Source organism: Trichechus manatus, unplaced genomic scaffold (genome assembly GCF_000243295.1).
Source record: "Trichechus manatus latirostris isolate Lorelei unplaced genomic scaffold, TriManLat1.0 scaffold00398, whole genome shotgun sequence".
NCBI classification, from domain to species: domain Eukaryota; kingdom Metazoa; phylum Chordata; class Mammalia; order Sirenia; family Trichechidae; genus Trichechus; species Trichechus manatus.
This window is the reverse complement of record NW_004444334.1, coordinates 317466-332158: the sequence shown is the minus strand read 5'-3', so window position 1 is coordinate 332158 and position 14693 is coordinate 317466. Positions and strand designations below refer to the sequence as shown.

At 41.4% G+C, this 14693-nt stretch overlaps 1 protein-coding gene across 2 annotated transcripts; it reads left to right on the top strand.

Moving 5' to 3' along the window:
• Positions 1-9929: 9929 nt before the first annotated feature.
• LOC101356948 (T-cell surface glycoprotein CD1b) lies at positions 9930-14468 on the top strand. 2 transcript variants are annotated; one of them, XM_004391019.2, is made up of 6 exons: positions 9930-10873; positions 11171-11434; positions 12087-12365; positions 12584-12862; positions 13507-13600; positions 13771-14468. In XM_004391019.2, exons 1-6 carry the CDS (start codon positions 10813-10815, stop codon positions 13790-13792), a joined length of 999 nt encoding a protein of 332 aa, XP_004391076.1. In that variant the 5' UTR covers positions 9930-10812; the 3' UTR covers positions 13793-14468. The 2 variants fall into 2 exon arrangements, with proteins under 2 accessions (XP_004391076.1, XP_023581557.1); XM_023725789.1 differs by having other exon boundaries at positions 9933-10873; positions 12749-12862.
• Positions 14469-14693: the final 225 nt, after the last annotated feature.

The window sequence follows — 14693 nt, the reverse complement described above, 5'->3', positions numbered from 1 at the left end:
CGGCACTGCTTTCTTGGTGATATGAGGTTCCCATGTGTCTCTGCTCGCTTCTCTCTTTTATATCTCAAAAGAGATTGGATTAAGACACTATCTAATCTTGTAGACCTCATCAGTATAACCTCATCATAGTGATAGAGTTTACAACACATAAGGAAATCACATCAGATTTGCAAAATGGTACACAATCATACAGTACTGTGAATCATGACCCAGCCAAGTTGACAGATATTTTTGGGGGACACAATTCAGTCCATGACACCAGGGAAAATATCTTCTGTTGAAGGCATTAAGAAATATAACAGGGAAGAATAAAATGATCCAAATGAACTTTAAATGAACAGATTACAGAGAAATTGATAGATGTTCGAGGCAGGGATGGGAAATCCCACATATGCATAACTGAAATCCCAGAAGAAAATAGCTAGAGCGGAGGGAATATTTCAGAAAGTAATTCAGGAAACTTTTACTAGAAATAAAAGAATACTATTCAACAAATTGAAAGGTGTATAAGTAAGTATTGATACAAATCTCATTAAATTAATTGGGCAAAATATGAAGAAAGGATCCTTGGAACATCTACACAAAAATAATAAATCACTTCTAACGGGATGAACAGGCAGGTCTCAGTCTTCTCCACGGCAGCATGCAATGCTGAAAGTCAGCGATGCAATATTCATAAACTCCTCAAAGAAGCAAAGTGTATCCCAGGAATTTTATAATAATCCCAAATGTCCTTCAAGGGTAAGGAAAAATATTTCTGAACTTGTGTGAACTCAGGAGATATTATTTGGGGCGGGGGAGGGGACTTGAGAAGAAGATGAACTCCAGGCATCTAAGAAGTGAATGGAAAGAAAGAAAAGAAAAGAAAAAGAAATAATTAACGCAAAGAAACTAGTGATTACAATTTTTGATAGGAAGGGAAGATATACAGCAGTAAATAATTTCAAATTTGAAATTGTCGTTGATATCTAATTTTTTCAAGTTTTATGATTTTCATTTATTAAGTCTTATGCAATACAATAGAGTCTGCACTGTATTATCCCTTTACATAAAAAAAAATCTGTAAAACAGAAACAAATGGAGCAAAACAAAATTAAACAGATATGAAAAAATAACTGGTTATAAATTATGGAAATTGGAAACTTTATCAATGACAGTAAAACAAAATGTAAGACATAGGATGTACTCTAGCCCGTCACAGTGAAGAAATTTAGTGGCTTGATTTATATTAAAGTGGAATTCATTAAGATGGCCCTACATCATTAAGAAGAAGAAATTTAAAAAATAGATAAGAAATTACAAGATATGTACACTAATATTACAAAGTTCCAGAATTTGACTAATAAATATTCCATTAGAAAAGAGTGGAAGAGAAGATAGAAAATGTTTTGGAGAGAAAAAGATGCCTACAAACTAACAAGAAATAGATTGAGTGAAGTTCCCTCATCAGTAACGGTAGATGCTAAAAACAATAAAATAGAATCTGACACTAGAATTTGAAACACAGATATATAAGGATCATCTGGCCTCATAAGGTCCTTGGCTGGTACAGATGGTTTGCAGTTGACTACTAACTTAAACGCTGGTGGCTGGAATGTACCCAGTTGTGCCAAATAAGAAAGGCCTGGCCATCTGCTTCTGTAAAGATTACAGCCAAGAAAATCCTATGGAACACTTTTATTCTGTAACACATGGGATTGCCATGGGTCAGAATCAACTCGATGGTAACAGGTTATATGCACTCTTTTCATTTTTTTAAAATGCATTCTTAAAAAAGATACACTTCATTTGGCTGTTGTGAATAGTGCTGTAATGAACATTGGTGTATATCTGTGTTCCTGCTTTCAATTATTTTTAGTATATCTGGAAGTGGAATCGGTGGCTTCTACGGTAATTCTATGGTTAGCTTTTTGAGGATTGGCCAGACTGTTTTCCACAGCGGCTATGCCATTTTGTTATACCACCAGCAATGGAAGAGGATTCCTAATGGAAGAAGGTTTCTCCACAACCTCGCCAATACCTGTTTTCTGTTTTTTTCTTTCTTCTTCTTTTTTTTGAGTCATAGCCATCATGAAGTGATATCTCACTGTGGTTTTCATTTGCATTTTCCTGTTGACTAATGGGAGTCCCTGGCTGGTGCAAATGGTTAATGCTCTCTGTTGCTAATGGCAAGATTGGGGGTTCAAGTACACCCAGAGATGCCCTGCAGGAAAGGCCTAGCAATCTACTTCTGATAAATCAGCCATTTTTGGAGCACAGTTCTACTTGGACAGACACTGAGCTGCCATGAGTCAGAGTCGACTTGATGGCAACTGGTTTTTACTGGTAATGATTAATGATGCTTATGTGCTTATTGGCTTATTTGATTTCTTCTTTGGTGAAATGTCTACTTAAGTCTGTCATGGATTGAATTGTGTCCCCGCAAAATGTGTGTCAGCTTGGCTAGTTCATGATTCTCAGTATTGTGTGATTGTCCACCATTTTGTTATCTGCTGTGATTTTCCGATGTGTTGCAAATTCTACCTGTATGATGTTAGTGAGGTGGGATTAGCAGCAGTTATGTTAATGAGGCAAGACTCAATCTACAAGATTAAGCTTTGTCTTAAGTTAATCTTTTTTGAAATATAAAAGAGAGAAGTGAGCAGAGAGACATGGGGACTTCATACCACCAAGAAACAAGAGCCAGGACCTGGGGTCCCTGTGCTGAGAAGCTCCTTGACCAGGGAAGGTTGATGACAAGGACCTTCCCCCAGAGCTGACACAGAGAGAGAGGCTTCCCCTGGCACTGGCGCCCTGAATTTGGACTTCTAGGCCCTTAGACTGTGAGAGAATAAATTTCTCTTTGTTAAAGCCATCCATATGTGGCATTTCTGTTATAGCAGCACTAGGGAACTGAGACAAAGTCCTTTGATTATTTTTTGCTTGGGTTGCTTGTGTTTTTGTTGTTAAGTTGTAGGAGTTCTTTATATATTCTGGATATTAAACCCTATGAAAACAATCTAAATGCTCATCAGCAGACGAATGAATAAACAAAGTGTGGTACATACATACAATGGATTATTACTCAGTGGTAATGAGAAATTAAGTTCTGATTCATGCTACAATGTGGATGAACCTTGAAAACATCATGCAGAGTGAAATAAGCCAGTCTCAAAAGGACAAGTATTGTATGACCTCATTTATATAAAAAGACAAGAACTAACAAATATATAGAGACCAAAGTTTATTAAAGTACCAAGGGAGAGGAGGAGGGAGGGAGAAAGAGAGACTCATTGCTTAGGGACACTGAGCTTCTGTTAAGGGAGATGGAAAAAATTGGAAACAAATAATGGTGATGGTTGCATAACATGATGAACACAATTAATGCCACTGAATTGCACGTGTGAAGGATGTTGAAATGGCAAATGTTTTGTTACATATATGTTTCACACACAAAAAAAATTTAGAACAGACTTCAGCTAAAAGCACAGGAAAGCTGTCACGTAGACAGCAACATACAGTCTAGATCGAATTGCAGAAGGCAAAAATGCAGTGAATTTGCCAATCAGGAGCCCTGGTGGTGCAGATTAAGAGCTCAGCTACTAACCAAAAGGTCGGCAGTTCGAATCCACCTTATAGGACAGAGTTCTCCTATAAGGTCGCTATGAGTTGCAGTCGACTCGATGACAATAAGTTTTTTGGGGGTCTGGCACTGAAGCTTAAATCTGTGTCCAAGTAACTGGGGAGGCAACTACATTATCACTGAAAAGACGCCCCCTACAGATCACCTGTGAGTCTCTTTCCACCGATTAAGAATTTATGTATCCTGCCTAGATTTATGTAAATCCAGCCAATGAGCTGATCCATTACATCAAACCCCTGAGCTAAAAGGGAGTTTGTGAACTCTCTTCTAGGTTTCTAATGAGGTGGTATTACTCAGATGAGAAGCTGGTTGTTGAAGAGGTGGTACAGAGCTGGCACTCAAAATATACCTGTTGAATAAATGAATAAATGAATGTTAGCATATATAAATGAGCAGATAAAAATACATCTGCCCTTTTTTGAATATCATTAACTTTTATTGTTTGGTTAAAATCACATATCATAAAATCATATATAATTATAAAAATGTCATACCATGGGCTAGTCATTTAGTTCTATTTCCTTTGCTTTGTTCAGTTTCTTCGGGTACTGTGACCACTGCTCAGATGGCAAGGGATTGCTTACAGTAGCAGAGCTCAGACACCAGCTTACTTGGCAGCTGTACGTCTTCAGAAGGCTCTTCTATTGGTCTCGCTTTGTAGAAATTTTGTGTTTGGATCCAAGTCGTGTTCCTTTTTGCCTTTGGAGTAGGATTTTAGGATATTTGTTTTTGTTTCATTGTTGGGGACTCTGAAGGATCAGGTAACTTTTCACTTTTTAATTCCTACCCTTACACTGTACATTTCATCAATAAATGCACAACCCTACCTTATGGACAGGTCCCCCTTGATTGGTGTGATTAACAATCTAGATTTTGAAATATTTTTTCCCACTCAGGCATTTGTTTTGATAGCATAGGCCATTTGCTGAGAGAGGAGTCTTTATGGTGCTGGTACGGAGAGCCTTGGGTATAAATTAAGTTCTGAGTGTTCCTTTTGTGGAGCATCATTTTCATTTCCTAGTGAATGTATTGGTACCTTGAGCCAAGTTCGCAGCCAAGCAGGGTAGTAACAATGGCCACAACAGTGGTCTGAGGAACACAAGTGTGGTTTTGGATTGGTAAATATTAACTCTGTGAAAAAAATCTGGATTGTTCCCTGAAACACGGGGCCAGAATTCTTAGAATCTCCCTCCCTCTAGAGGTTCTTGATTCTCAGAGCAAGTCTCTATATCTGCATACATTATGACATTGCTGGCCCTCACATTGATCCATTCGGCATCCTTTCCAACGCTAACTGCTACTACCTTCCCGTTCTGCCACATAGCTGTCAGGGGTATATTTGTCGTGTGGAGAATTAGTCCATTCATCACGCTTGAGCATCTGAGTTCTTAAAATTCATTCTAGTGAATTTATAATACATAGAATTAATGGAGTCTTTGGTGTTTTACCCAAGTAAAAGGCTTACAATGGAAAAAAAAAGCAAGGTTAATGTCAATGGCCGATAATGTTAAGTATCTGCTGTTGTCTGTGGGCTAGATGGTATCACGTATTGAATTTTGGTAATATTGCTAAGAGTCATGTACATTGGGTTTGGAGAGTTGTTCTGGACTTTCCAATTAGGCAGTGGTAATCTTGGATGAAGGTACTCTTATTAATGTTGTGAACCATTTATATTCAGGAATAGAGAATGTTACATTACTCATTTTGCATTTTCTTATCTATTTAAATAGAACCAATGAGTGAAAACCTCTTACCCTTAAAATATTTTACCACCACATTTCTGTTAGGTGGTATGTAGATATAGGAAACTGTGTACTTTTTTTCTGACTGGAGAAAATCTGAGAATTATCCTTAAAGCAAACATATCGATTAGAGTCCAGATTTTTGACTCGTGGATGCTGAATATATTGTAAAAACTTGTCAAGGGCATAGAAAGAGAAGATAGAAGATGATATTACAGGACAAAGACCTCTAAACTTTTAGTTGAAAAATGACAGGCTCATTGGTCTCCTAGTCACGCTTTATGTGGTGACAGGAAAGGCCAAATGGAAATGGAGTTTGTGTTACACAAAAGAAAGAAGTTGACTGCTTATGTAACCTACAAAATGTTATGTTTGACTTAGGCTAGAGGTACATGTAGCATAAGTCCTGTAGTTCTGCTTGTCTCAAGATCATTTGTTACTCTCAGCTCTTAAGAGCTACTGAAAATGACATTTCCCACCCCACCCCCCAATTGCTGAGATACAAGATAATTTTGTTTGGAGTATAAGCTTCAGCATTTATCATATTTGATTCTGGGTTTGGGAATCAACAATTACCAAGTGAGGAGAGGGGAGTCACTCTCTGGTCAGATCCTCAGAGAGGTCTACTTGTTGCTATCAGAGCCCACCCTGTGGTATGCTGGCTGGAAATGCAGCCTCCACTCAAGACTCCTGCTTCCTAACACACAGTAGCCTCAGTCAGCAGTCCTCAGCACCAGCTGGAAGTGGCTTCAGAAGCCAGAACTATAGGGTGCATAGGGTGGCAGGTAGAGTGTTGACTATGAGAGCAGACTGCACTACAGGGCACTTCTGTAGCAATTCACAGCAAGTTTGCAGGTTCCAGTGTCTGGGTGCGGAAGGGGCTGTCATGCTCTGAAGGGACCTCCATGGAGGTCTGCCTTGTTGCTATCTGAGCCCTCCTTGTAGTATGTTGGCTGTGGGTATAGCCTCTACTAAAGATACCTGCTACTTAGAATACAGCAGCTTCAGTCAGCACTCCTCAGCACTGATGCAAAGGGGAAGAAGACAGACCTGAACTGACTCCCCGGGTGGTCTGTCTTGGTTTCAGAGGCCTGAGTATTGGTGTGCTCAGGGAAGCTGGTAGAGTATTTCCTATGGAAGCATGTTCCACTGCATGAGCCTTCTCTAGCTATTTATGGTAGGCTTGCAGCCAACAGTGTCTGGGTGGTGGAGATGCTGGCACATTCCAAATGGACTCCTGGGGAGGTCTGCCTTGTTGCTATCAGCGCCCCCCACTCCCACCACAGAGTATGTTGGCTGTGGGTGTAGCCACTGCTAAACATGCCTGCTTCTTAGCACACAGCAGCCTCAGTCAGCAGTACTCATCACTGACCACAAGGGAGAGAAGACAGACCTGAACTGTCCTAGTGGTTTCAGAGACCTGAGCAATGTGGTGTGCAGAAAGGCAGGTAGAGTGTTGAGTGTGAGAGCAAACTCCACTGCACAGGCCTTCTGTAGTAATTCACAGTATGCTTGCAACCGACAGTGTCTGGGTTGGGGAGGCGCTGGCACACTCCAAATGGACCCTTAGGGAGATCTGCTTTGTTGATTTTAGGGCAGAAGCTTGGGGTTCTGTCTCTTTGTACAGACAGAGGCTGAGGTGGTTAAGGAAGCAGGCTCTTTTCCTGGGGCCACTTCCCCAGTTCACAGAATTAGGGGAGGAAAGGGACAGCAGGCGAAGTGATTTTCCTACTGTATGCAACTTGTTGATTTGTTGATTTCTTGCCTGTCTGCGGTTCCCTGCTGCTTTCCTATGCTCCCCAATTCAGAATCTCTCAAAGCCAAGCACTGTTTCCTTTTTGTATATGTGGGGAATGGTCAGAACGATGGTTTGTTTATGCTGCCATCTTCCCAGAATCCACATGATGTTTTAAATGCTGTGCTTTCATGCCAGTGAATATCAGCAGATACACACACACACATACACACACACACCCCAGAAATCAACACGGACACACGCACATCCTCTTCAGTTTTTTTCTGTCTTTATGTCAGAAACACCCTGGAAATTGTCATTTGGAAATGCCTACAAGATGTATTCACTGAGACCTTTGCACCTCTTATTAGGCTGTTCTAAACTTGGAAACAACTTTCATTCTGTGTCTAAAGATGGATTGGGATGATGTTTTAGCACAAGAAAGAACAAGAACATGTTACCTCTTAAGCCTCCTTCTTGCCTATGATTTCACCCGTCCTGTCCAGTACTCCCTTAGTTCTCATTAGGAAGGTACTAACTCTTTTGAATAGCCGAAGGCAATCTCATACTTAAACTTCCCCGGCCGCCTGAAATCTAGCAAATTGCTGGCTTACCATCTACTCTTGCTTGCTGACAAATGGAGGAAAAATTCTGGCACATGTAAGAATTGGCCTATGGTAAGTGATCAGAGGCACATTAGACTTGGCTTTCAGTTCTATAGAAGCTGAAAATACTGGCTGAAATATAAAAGCTTGTTAAACTGCTGTTATCATTACTGTAGGTGTATTTGTCATTTAATGGTTCATTCTTGGCTTCATTTTGAAGGTCTCATGGTGTTGGTGCAGGCTGATTGGGATTAGTCAGCAAGACCCTGGAACTTATGACATTTCATGCACAGTCCTTTAATCTCTGCTCAGAATTGTGAGATTAAAGGAGGAAATTTCAGACTTTACCCAGAAAGGAAGAGCAAATCAGTGTGGGAAATACTTATCATTCCTTATCATTATAATAAGCATAAATAAATAAATTTTGTTGGAAAAAAACCTTGAGATTTATATCTGTCCCTTAGAGTTGACCCTTTCATTTTCTATGTGGTAAAATGAACCTCTTTTGGCAATTGGTCCTGGTATGAGGGAGAATCTAATGATATTTGGGGAAAATATCCATAAAATAATCCCATATCTTTTCAATTCGTTCCCTTCATTTTTCTCTTAATCAGCTCAAAACAATTTGTGTTGCTTGCAACTGTCAAACTGGAAATAAAGAAATAATAAATGATACCTGAATCAAATGCATAAAATCTAATGAAAACTTTCTACACATAAGTGGTCTGAAAATAAAATGAGGTCTTGTCTAGCTGAGATTGGCTTGAGACAAAAATATACAAAGAGAATCTGGCAGAGGACAGAATCTAGCACAGATGAGAACAAACTATTCTAGTGGCATTTAGCCACATGGCCCAAGAGTTCTCCCTGGTTTCATTATAAGTTGGCAGACAGAGTTTATATAAGAACCTTCTATATATGCTTTTCAAGTATATTTATTTATTCTTATTAATATAAATCAATGTACAAATTTCTCTTTTCCTATCAAGTAATACTTTCTGATGTTTTCAAAAAGTCCTAAATTACGTATATTCATATGTTAGATGTAGCATGAAAGCTGGACTGAATGATTTTTATCCTTTCTTGCTTTCTTCTCCTCTCCCTCCCCTCTTCACTGCCTCCCTTTCTTTCTTTTTCCTTTATTCTTTCCTGCCTCAGGTGCCTATTGCGCACCATTTTCTTGTCCAACATTGCTCTATGTGTTAAGGATATAGCAAATGGATATAGAGAGAAAAGTATGAACCACCGAAGTTCCCAGAGTTCAAAATAACAAACACTTACGAAACATCATTTAAAAGAATGTTCTATTAAAAATCCCCCCCGCCCCCCACGCTTTTGGATGATTTGTTTTGGTCTAAAGTTTAATGAGGAGACCTGGTGGTGCACTGGTCAAGTTAACAAAAAGGTTGGTGGTGTGAACCTACCCAGTGTCTCCATGGGAGAAAGACCAGGCAATCTGCTCCCCTAAAGAATACAGCTAAGAAAATCCTATTGGGGCAGTTCTACTCTGTCACTATGAGTCAAAAATCAACTCAACAGCACCTAAAAACAACAGTTTATGTCTACTTTTTGTATTTGTTGGTTTCAGTGACTTTTTTACTTTAGGAGACTGCAAACTACTCCAGCTCTTTGGTTTCATTGTTCATTTCTTTATATTCTGTTTGGTGAGTAAATAAAGGAAAGCCAAATAGAAGAGACATTTTTCTTCTTATTTCCAGCCATATGGGCCACTAATCTACATGATAACTACTGCTTCTTTCCCAAGGATATTGGTAAATTGGCTGAAATTTATGTTGTTACAATGGCCCAATGTAGTGAATTACTTAATATGGCCCTTTTAGCCATAGTCTTTGTGACTCCCACACAATGATTGGGTGGGACTATGCAAATAAGGTGCTTGTGGCCCACCAAGGGGATTGGACAGTTTGCTGCTAATGCAAATAAGGTGCATGGAACACTTGTCAGGGTGGGATCATACAAATAAGGTGTATGGAACACTAACAAGGGGATTGACAGTTTTGCCATCCCGCTAGGCTTAAAGGGAGACAGAGAGAGAAGAAGCAGCTGTAACACAGAAGACAGCAAGAGATGGTGGCCCAGCAGTAGCAAGAGTGATAGCAACATGAGATGGCTGTGGTGGGGCTTGCCAAATCGTGGAGCTAAGAGCTGTAAGGCTTGCCTGAGAAGTTCCCAAGCAGGGCTCAGTGGCAGAGTGTGAGAAGAGGTTATCTTGATCAAGAACTGTATCCTGACTTGTTCCTGTTACTTCTGAGTCATTCCTTAACCCGAGTTGTACTCTGCTACTTCCCTAATAAACCACTTGACTGTAAGTACAGCTCGTGAATTCTATGAGACATTGCAGTGAATTACTCAACCCATAGACAGGAGGGAGAGTACTGAGGGGAGGAGGAGCAGTTGATGTTAGAGATGATGGAGTAGGACAGCAGTTTGGAAAAACTGGACATTTGGGATCTCTTTAACCTCCGTCTCATAGGAACAAGCTTTACGCTGATCCTTATAAAAGAAATTACTCGTTTAAATGGGAAATTCTAGAAGACTTTGAAAAAGTAGAAGTCAGTCAAGCTTTGCAAGATGGAGGAAAGCAAAGATAGAAATGAGAATGTGGTATTAGGGAGACCAGTCAAAGGGATGAGACAAGGAAGAGGAGACACTGAGAACACTGGGAAGAGTAATGATGGAGTTCCAGAGCAGAGAGGGCAGTGAGGGGAAGGCAGAGTTGAGTAGATATACCAACTGTAGATTAAAGCCAATTGAAGCTGGGCAATTGTTTCACAGATGTGAAAATAAAGGTTTGGGCAGGTGAAGTGACTTTTCAGAATCACATGGGGAATTTTCCAGGGCAGTAAGAAGGAGGCTGGAGACCAGGAGAGCAGCTGGAAGCGAGAGACATAGAGAAAGCCAGAAAGAAGTCAGGGCTGGAGGGGAAATGAGAAGCTGAGTAGGAGGCCCAGGGCTGTGGGAAGCACAACTTTTCTCTGATAGCCTCTCTGAGGGAGAAACTGTCAGTTGGAAAAGAGAGGAAGTCAGGTTTGCTGAAATCGGAGATCAAACACCAGGTCTGAGTCAGAAATTCTGTCTCCCAGCGAAATGCTGCTTCTGGCACTTCTATTGCTGGTAGTTCTCCTTCCAGATGGCAATAATGAGGACGGTAAGAATAATTTTGGCAGCTCCCAGCAAGGGTGCGAGGGGGTCTGGGTAAAAGCATGCTGCACTGACCCTGGTGCATTTGGAAACTAAGGTTCTGGGCACACCTGTCTCCAGCCTCTTCGACCATTCTGGAGGTTGAGGCTGGAACCTGAGGCTCTGGTGCAAGCAAATGTCTCAAGCCTCTGTGTTCTTCAAATTCTGGGTTCATTCTCTTTGGCCCTTTTCCATTTCCATTCTCTCTCTTTCCCTCCTTCTTCTCCTTTTCTCCTCACTATTCTTATCCTTCTGCCACCCACAGGTTTCCAGGGGCCAACCTTCTACCTCATCCAGACCTCATCCTTTGCCAACAGCACTTGGGCACAAAATCAAGGCTCAGGCTGGTTGGATGATTTGCAGATTCATGGCTGGGATAGTGACTCAGGCACCGCTATTTTCCTGAAGCCCTGGTCCAAGGGTAACTTCAGTGATGAGGAGATGATAGAGCTGGAGGAGCTATTTAGAGTCTACCTCATTGGATTTATTCGGGAAGTGCAGGACCGAGCCAGTGATTTCCAGATGGAATGTGAGTCCAGTCCCCTGACCTAGGGTAATTCTCACTGACGTTTTCCTCTCTTGGTTTGAGCCACTACTCCCTCTGATCCTTCTCTCTTCCCTACCATATCCAACTGCGTGCACGCACTTCACTAGAGTAGTCTCTCGCTCTGAGTCCACACCTCCACAAAGTATTCTAGAATCTCATGGCTTCGTGTCCTCCTCTCTGATATATGGAGTCTCACCTTTTGTAACCTTTCCTTGGTTTGACTTCTGTGAAACCTGCTCCTGTCTCAGACACAAAGCAAGAAATGCTCACTTTTTCTACCCTACGCCTGAGTGCCCTAAAGTGTGACCTCCTCCTCCAATCCATCTCTTCAAGGGTCTCCTCTCCAGCCTACCTCTCAATATCATATTCCCATTCACCCTGGAATCCTGGAATCCTACTCTCCCTCTCTGACCTGTTACAAATGATACATCTTTATAATCTCTCCCCTGTTCATGAGACATGTACCTTTACCAATGCTCTACTTCCTGAAACCCTCTAAATGCTCTAATTGGTTTTGGGCTCATCATTTCATATCCCAGAGCTTTCTACTCACCCAAAATGTTTGGTCATTTCCCAATTTCTTACTTTCTTGTTTACTGTTTAATGAGTTTTTCTGTGTTTCCTCTCTACCCAGACCCCTTTGAAATCCAGGGCATAGCAGGCTGTGAGCTGCTTTCTGGGGAGAACACTGTAAGCTTCCTGAGGGGAGCTTTAGGAGGACTGGATTTCCTGAGCGTCAAGAATTATTCATGTGCACCTGCCCCAGAGGGCGGCAGCAGAGCAGAGCGGTTCTGTGCACTAGTCAGTCAGTACCAAGGGATCCTTGATACAATAGAGAAGCTTCTCTACAAATCCTGCCCTCGATTTCTGTTGAGTGTTCTCAATGCAGGGAAGGCAGATCTGCAGAGGCAAGGTTAGTTCCACTCTCTCTCCAAGACTTTTCTATGTCACTTCCAACAATGTTCGTAAACTTACGTATAGGAAAATACCCAGAGGGAAAGAGGCCTAATGAATAAAATACATAGTTTTAGTTCCCATAGGATTGAAAGGGATCACTGTCCAAACCTGTGTGGGGTCTGGGTCTCTATGCTCTGGACGGGAGTCCCAATCTGAACATTCTCCCTGCCCTAGAGAAGCCTGAGACCTGGCTGTCCGGTGGCCCCTCTCCTGGTTCAGACCGTCTGCTGCTGGTGTGCCACATCTCAGGATTCTACCCAAAGCCTGTGTGGGTGATGTGGATGCGGGGGGAGCAGGAGCAACTGGGCACTCAGCGTAGTGATGTCCTGCCTAATTCAGATGGGACCTGGTATCTCCGAGCAACCCTGGATGTGGTGGCTGGGAGGGCAGCTGGCCTATCTTGCCGAGTGAAGCACAGCAGTCTAGGTGGCCAGGACATCATCCTCTACTGGGGTAAGAAAGTGAGGAAGAACTGGTGTCCACCAAATATGGAAGGAGATGTTCCTTAAACATAGAGGGAGAAGCTGGGCAAAGGATGGGGCTTGATAGATCAGAGAGACAGGGACACACGGAGAGAGAAATCGACGGATTGATTGATTTCTCATACCCTAATCCCAACAGAAGGAGCCCTGGTGGCTCAGCGGTTAAGCTTGTAATGGAAATGTTGGTGGTTCAAATCCACGAACAGCTCCCTGGGAGAAAGATGTGGCAGTCTGCTCTTGTAAAGATTACAGCCTTGGAAACTCTATAGGGCAGTTCTGCTGTGTCCTACAGCGTAGCTATAGGATTACTATGAGTCAGAATCGACTCATTGGCAACGAGTTTGATTTTTTTTGGAATCCCAGCTGGGATAAAGCAAATGATCCAAACTACAGAATATTTAAGAATGAAGGACCCGTATATTTGGTGAGATGGGATAGAAGGAGAGAAAAGGGATGGATATATGATGTTGTGGACATGAGTGAGGGAGCTGGAATGTTACCATACACTGGAAGCAGGTCGATAGTGGTGCTGACACTCAGGTGGGCAAAGGAAGTCCTAGAAAATCAGAGAATGGAATTTGCAGTGACATCCTTGTGTCCTGTCCCAATTACCAGGACATCCCATCTCCATCGGCTTGATCTGTTTGGCAATAATAGTGCCCTCCTTGATCCTTTCGATAGGCCTTGCATTATGGTTTATGAGGCGCTGGTGAGTTTTTTTTTTTTTTATATTTAACTTTTCTGTCCACCTCTCTCACTCTTTTCCATTTTTTAATTTCTCTTTAGCCTTAGTCTTCCCATCAGACACTTTCTACTTTCTGCTAAACTCTCACTTCCTTAATGCAGAGCTATTTTTTTGTGTGTGTTTTTTCTTAACAGGTCATATCAGAATATCCAGTGAGCACTCATCACATCTCCTTTCCCATTAGGAATAAGAGCTCATGATGTCTGCCAGGGTCAAATTGTGATACTCATCGTATTTCATTAAATCAGAGTTCCATCCACTTGTACGATGAATCATAATCTGTACAACAGCAGAACAATTATTTTAAAACTGTGAACTTATTGTAAGATGGTATTGATATTAAGATCCATCCAGATTTCATAGATGTTAAAATGCGAGAAAAACTGTGTATCAGAATAAATGAAACGTGGAATATATATCTTAATGGCAACATCCCTTTAACTTTTCATTTTAAAGTGTTTTTTTTCCTACTGTTTACATGTCATTGGTCATAGTAGGATAAATATAATTGTGCAGGAATGTATTTGCGGAGATGCTGAGTTTTTCAAGTGTAATTTTTCTGTATCTGTCTGGATGACCTTCTAATTCTCAAGGCCCAGCAGAGATGCCACTTCCTCCAGGAAGCCTTCCCTCATGCCACAGTGGAAACAACCCTGTCTGGTCTGGAGAGAGCCACTTTACTCTGTATCCATGGCATTGCAGTTGTTTTTGTTTTTCTTCCCCTTCTACTTTGTAAGTTCCTTGAGGGTAGTGTTTGCCATATGTGGATCCCTGGCAAGCTCTCTTACCTGTGTATGTGTTTGCTTAGTAAAAATGATCTGAGTTAATACAACTGCCAAGTGAATGGTGTGTTTTTTTTTTTTTTTAAGTCTTCTTCTTCCTTTCCTTTTCCTCATCTGTAGATCTTCCCATTCTTACTAAAATATTTCTCACTTAGTCAAAAACCCCTATGCTCTCTTGATTTCCTTGTCTCTGCGCTGGAGCCCTCTGGAGAAAACCACCTTTGCCCTCACCACAACTATAGTCTAGCCACAAAGAATCACTAGATGGAGACTCC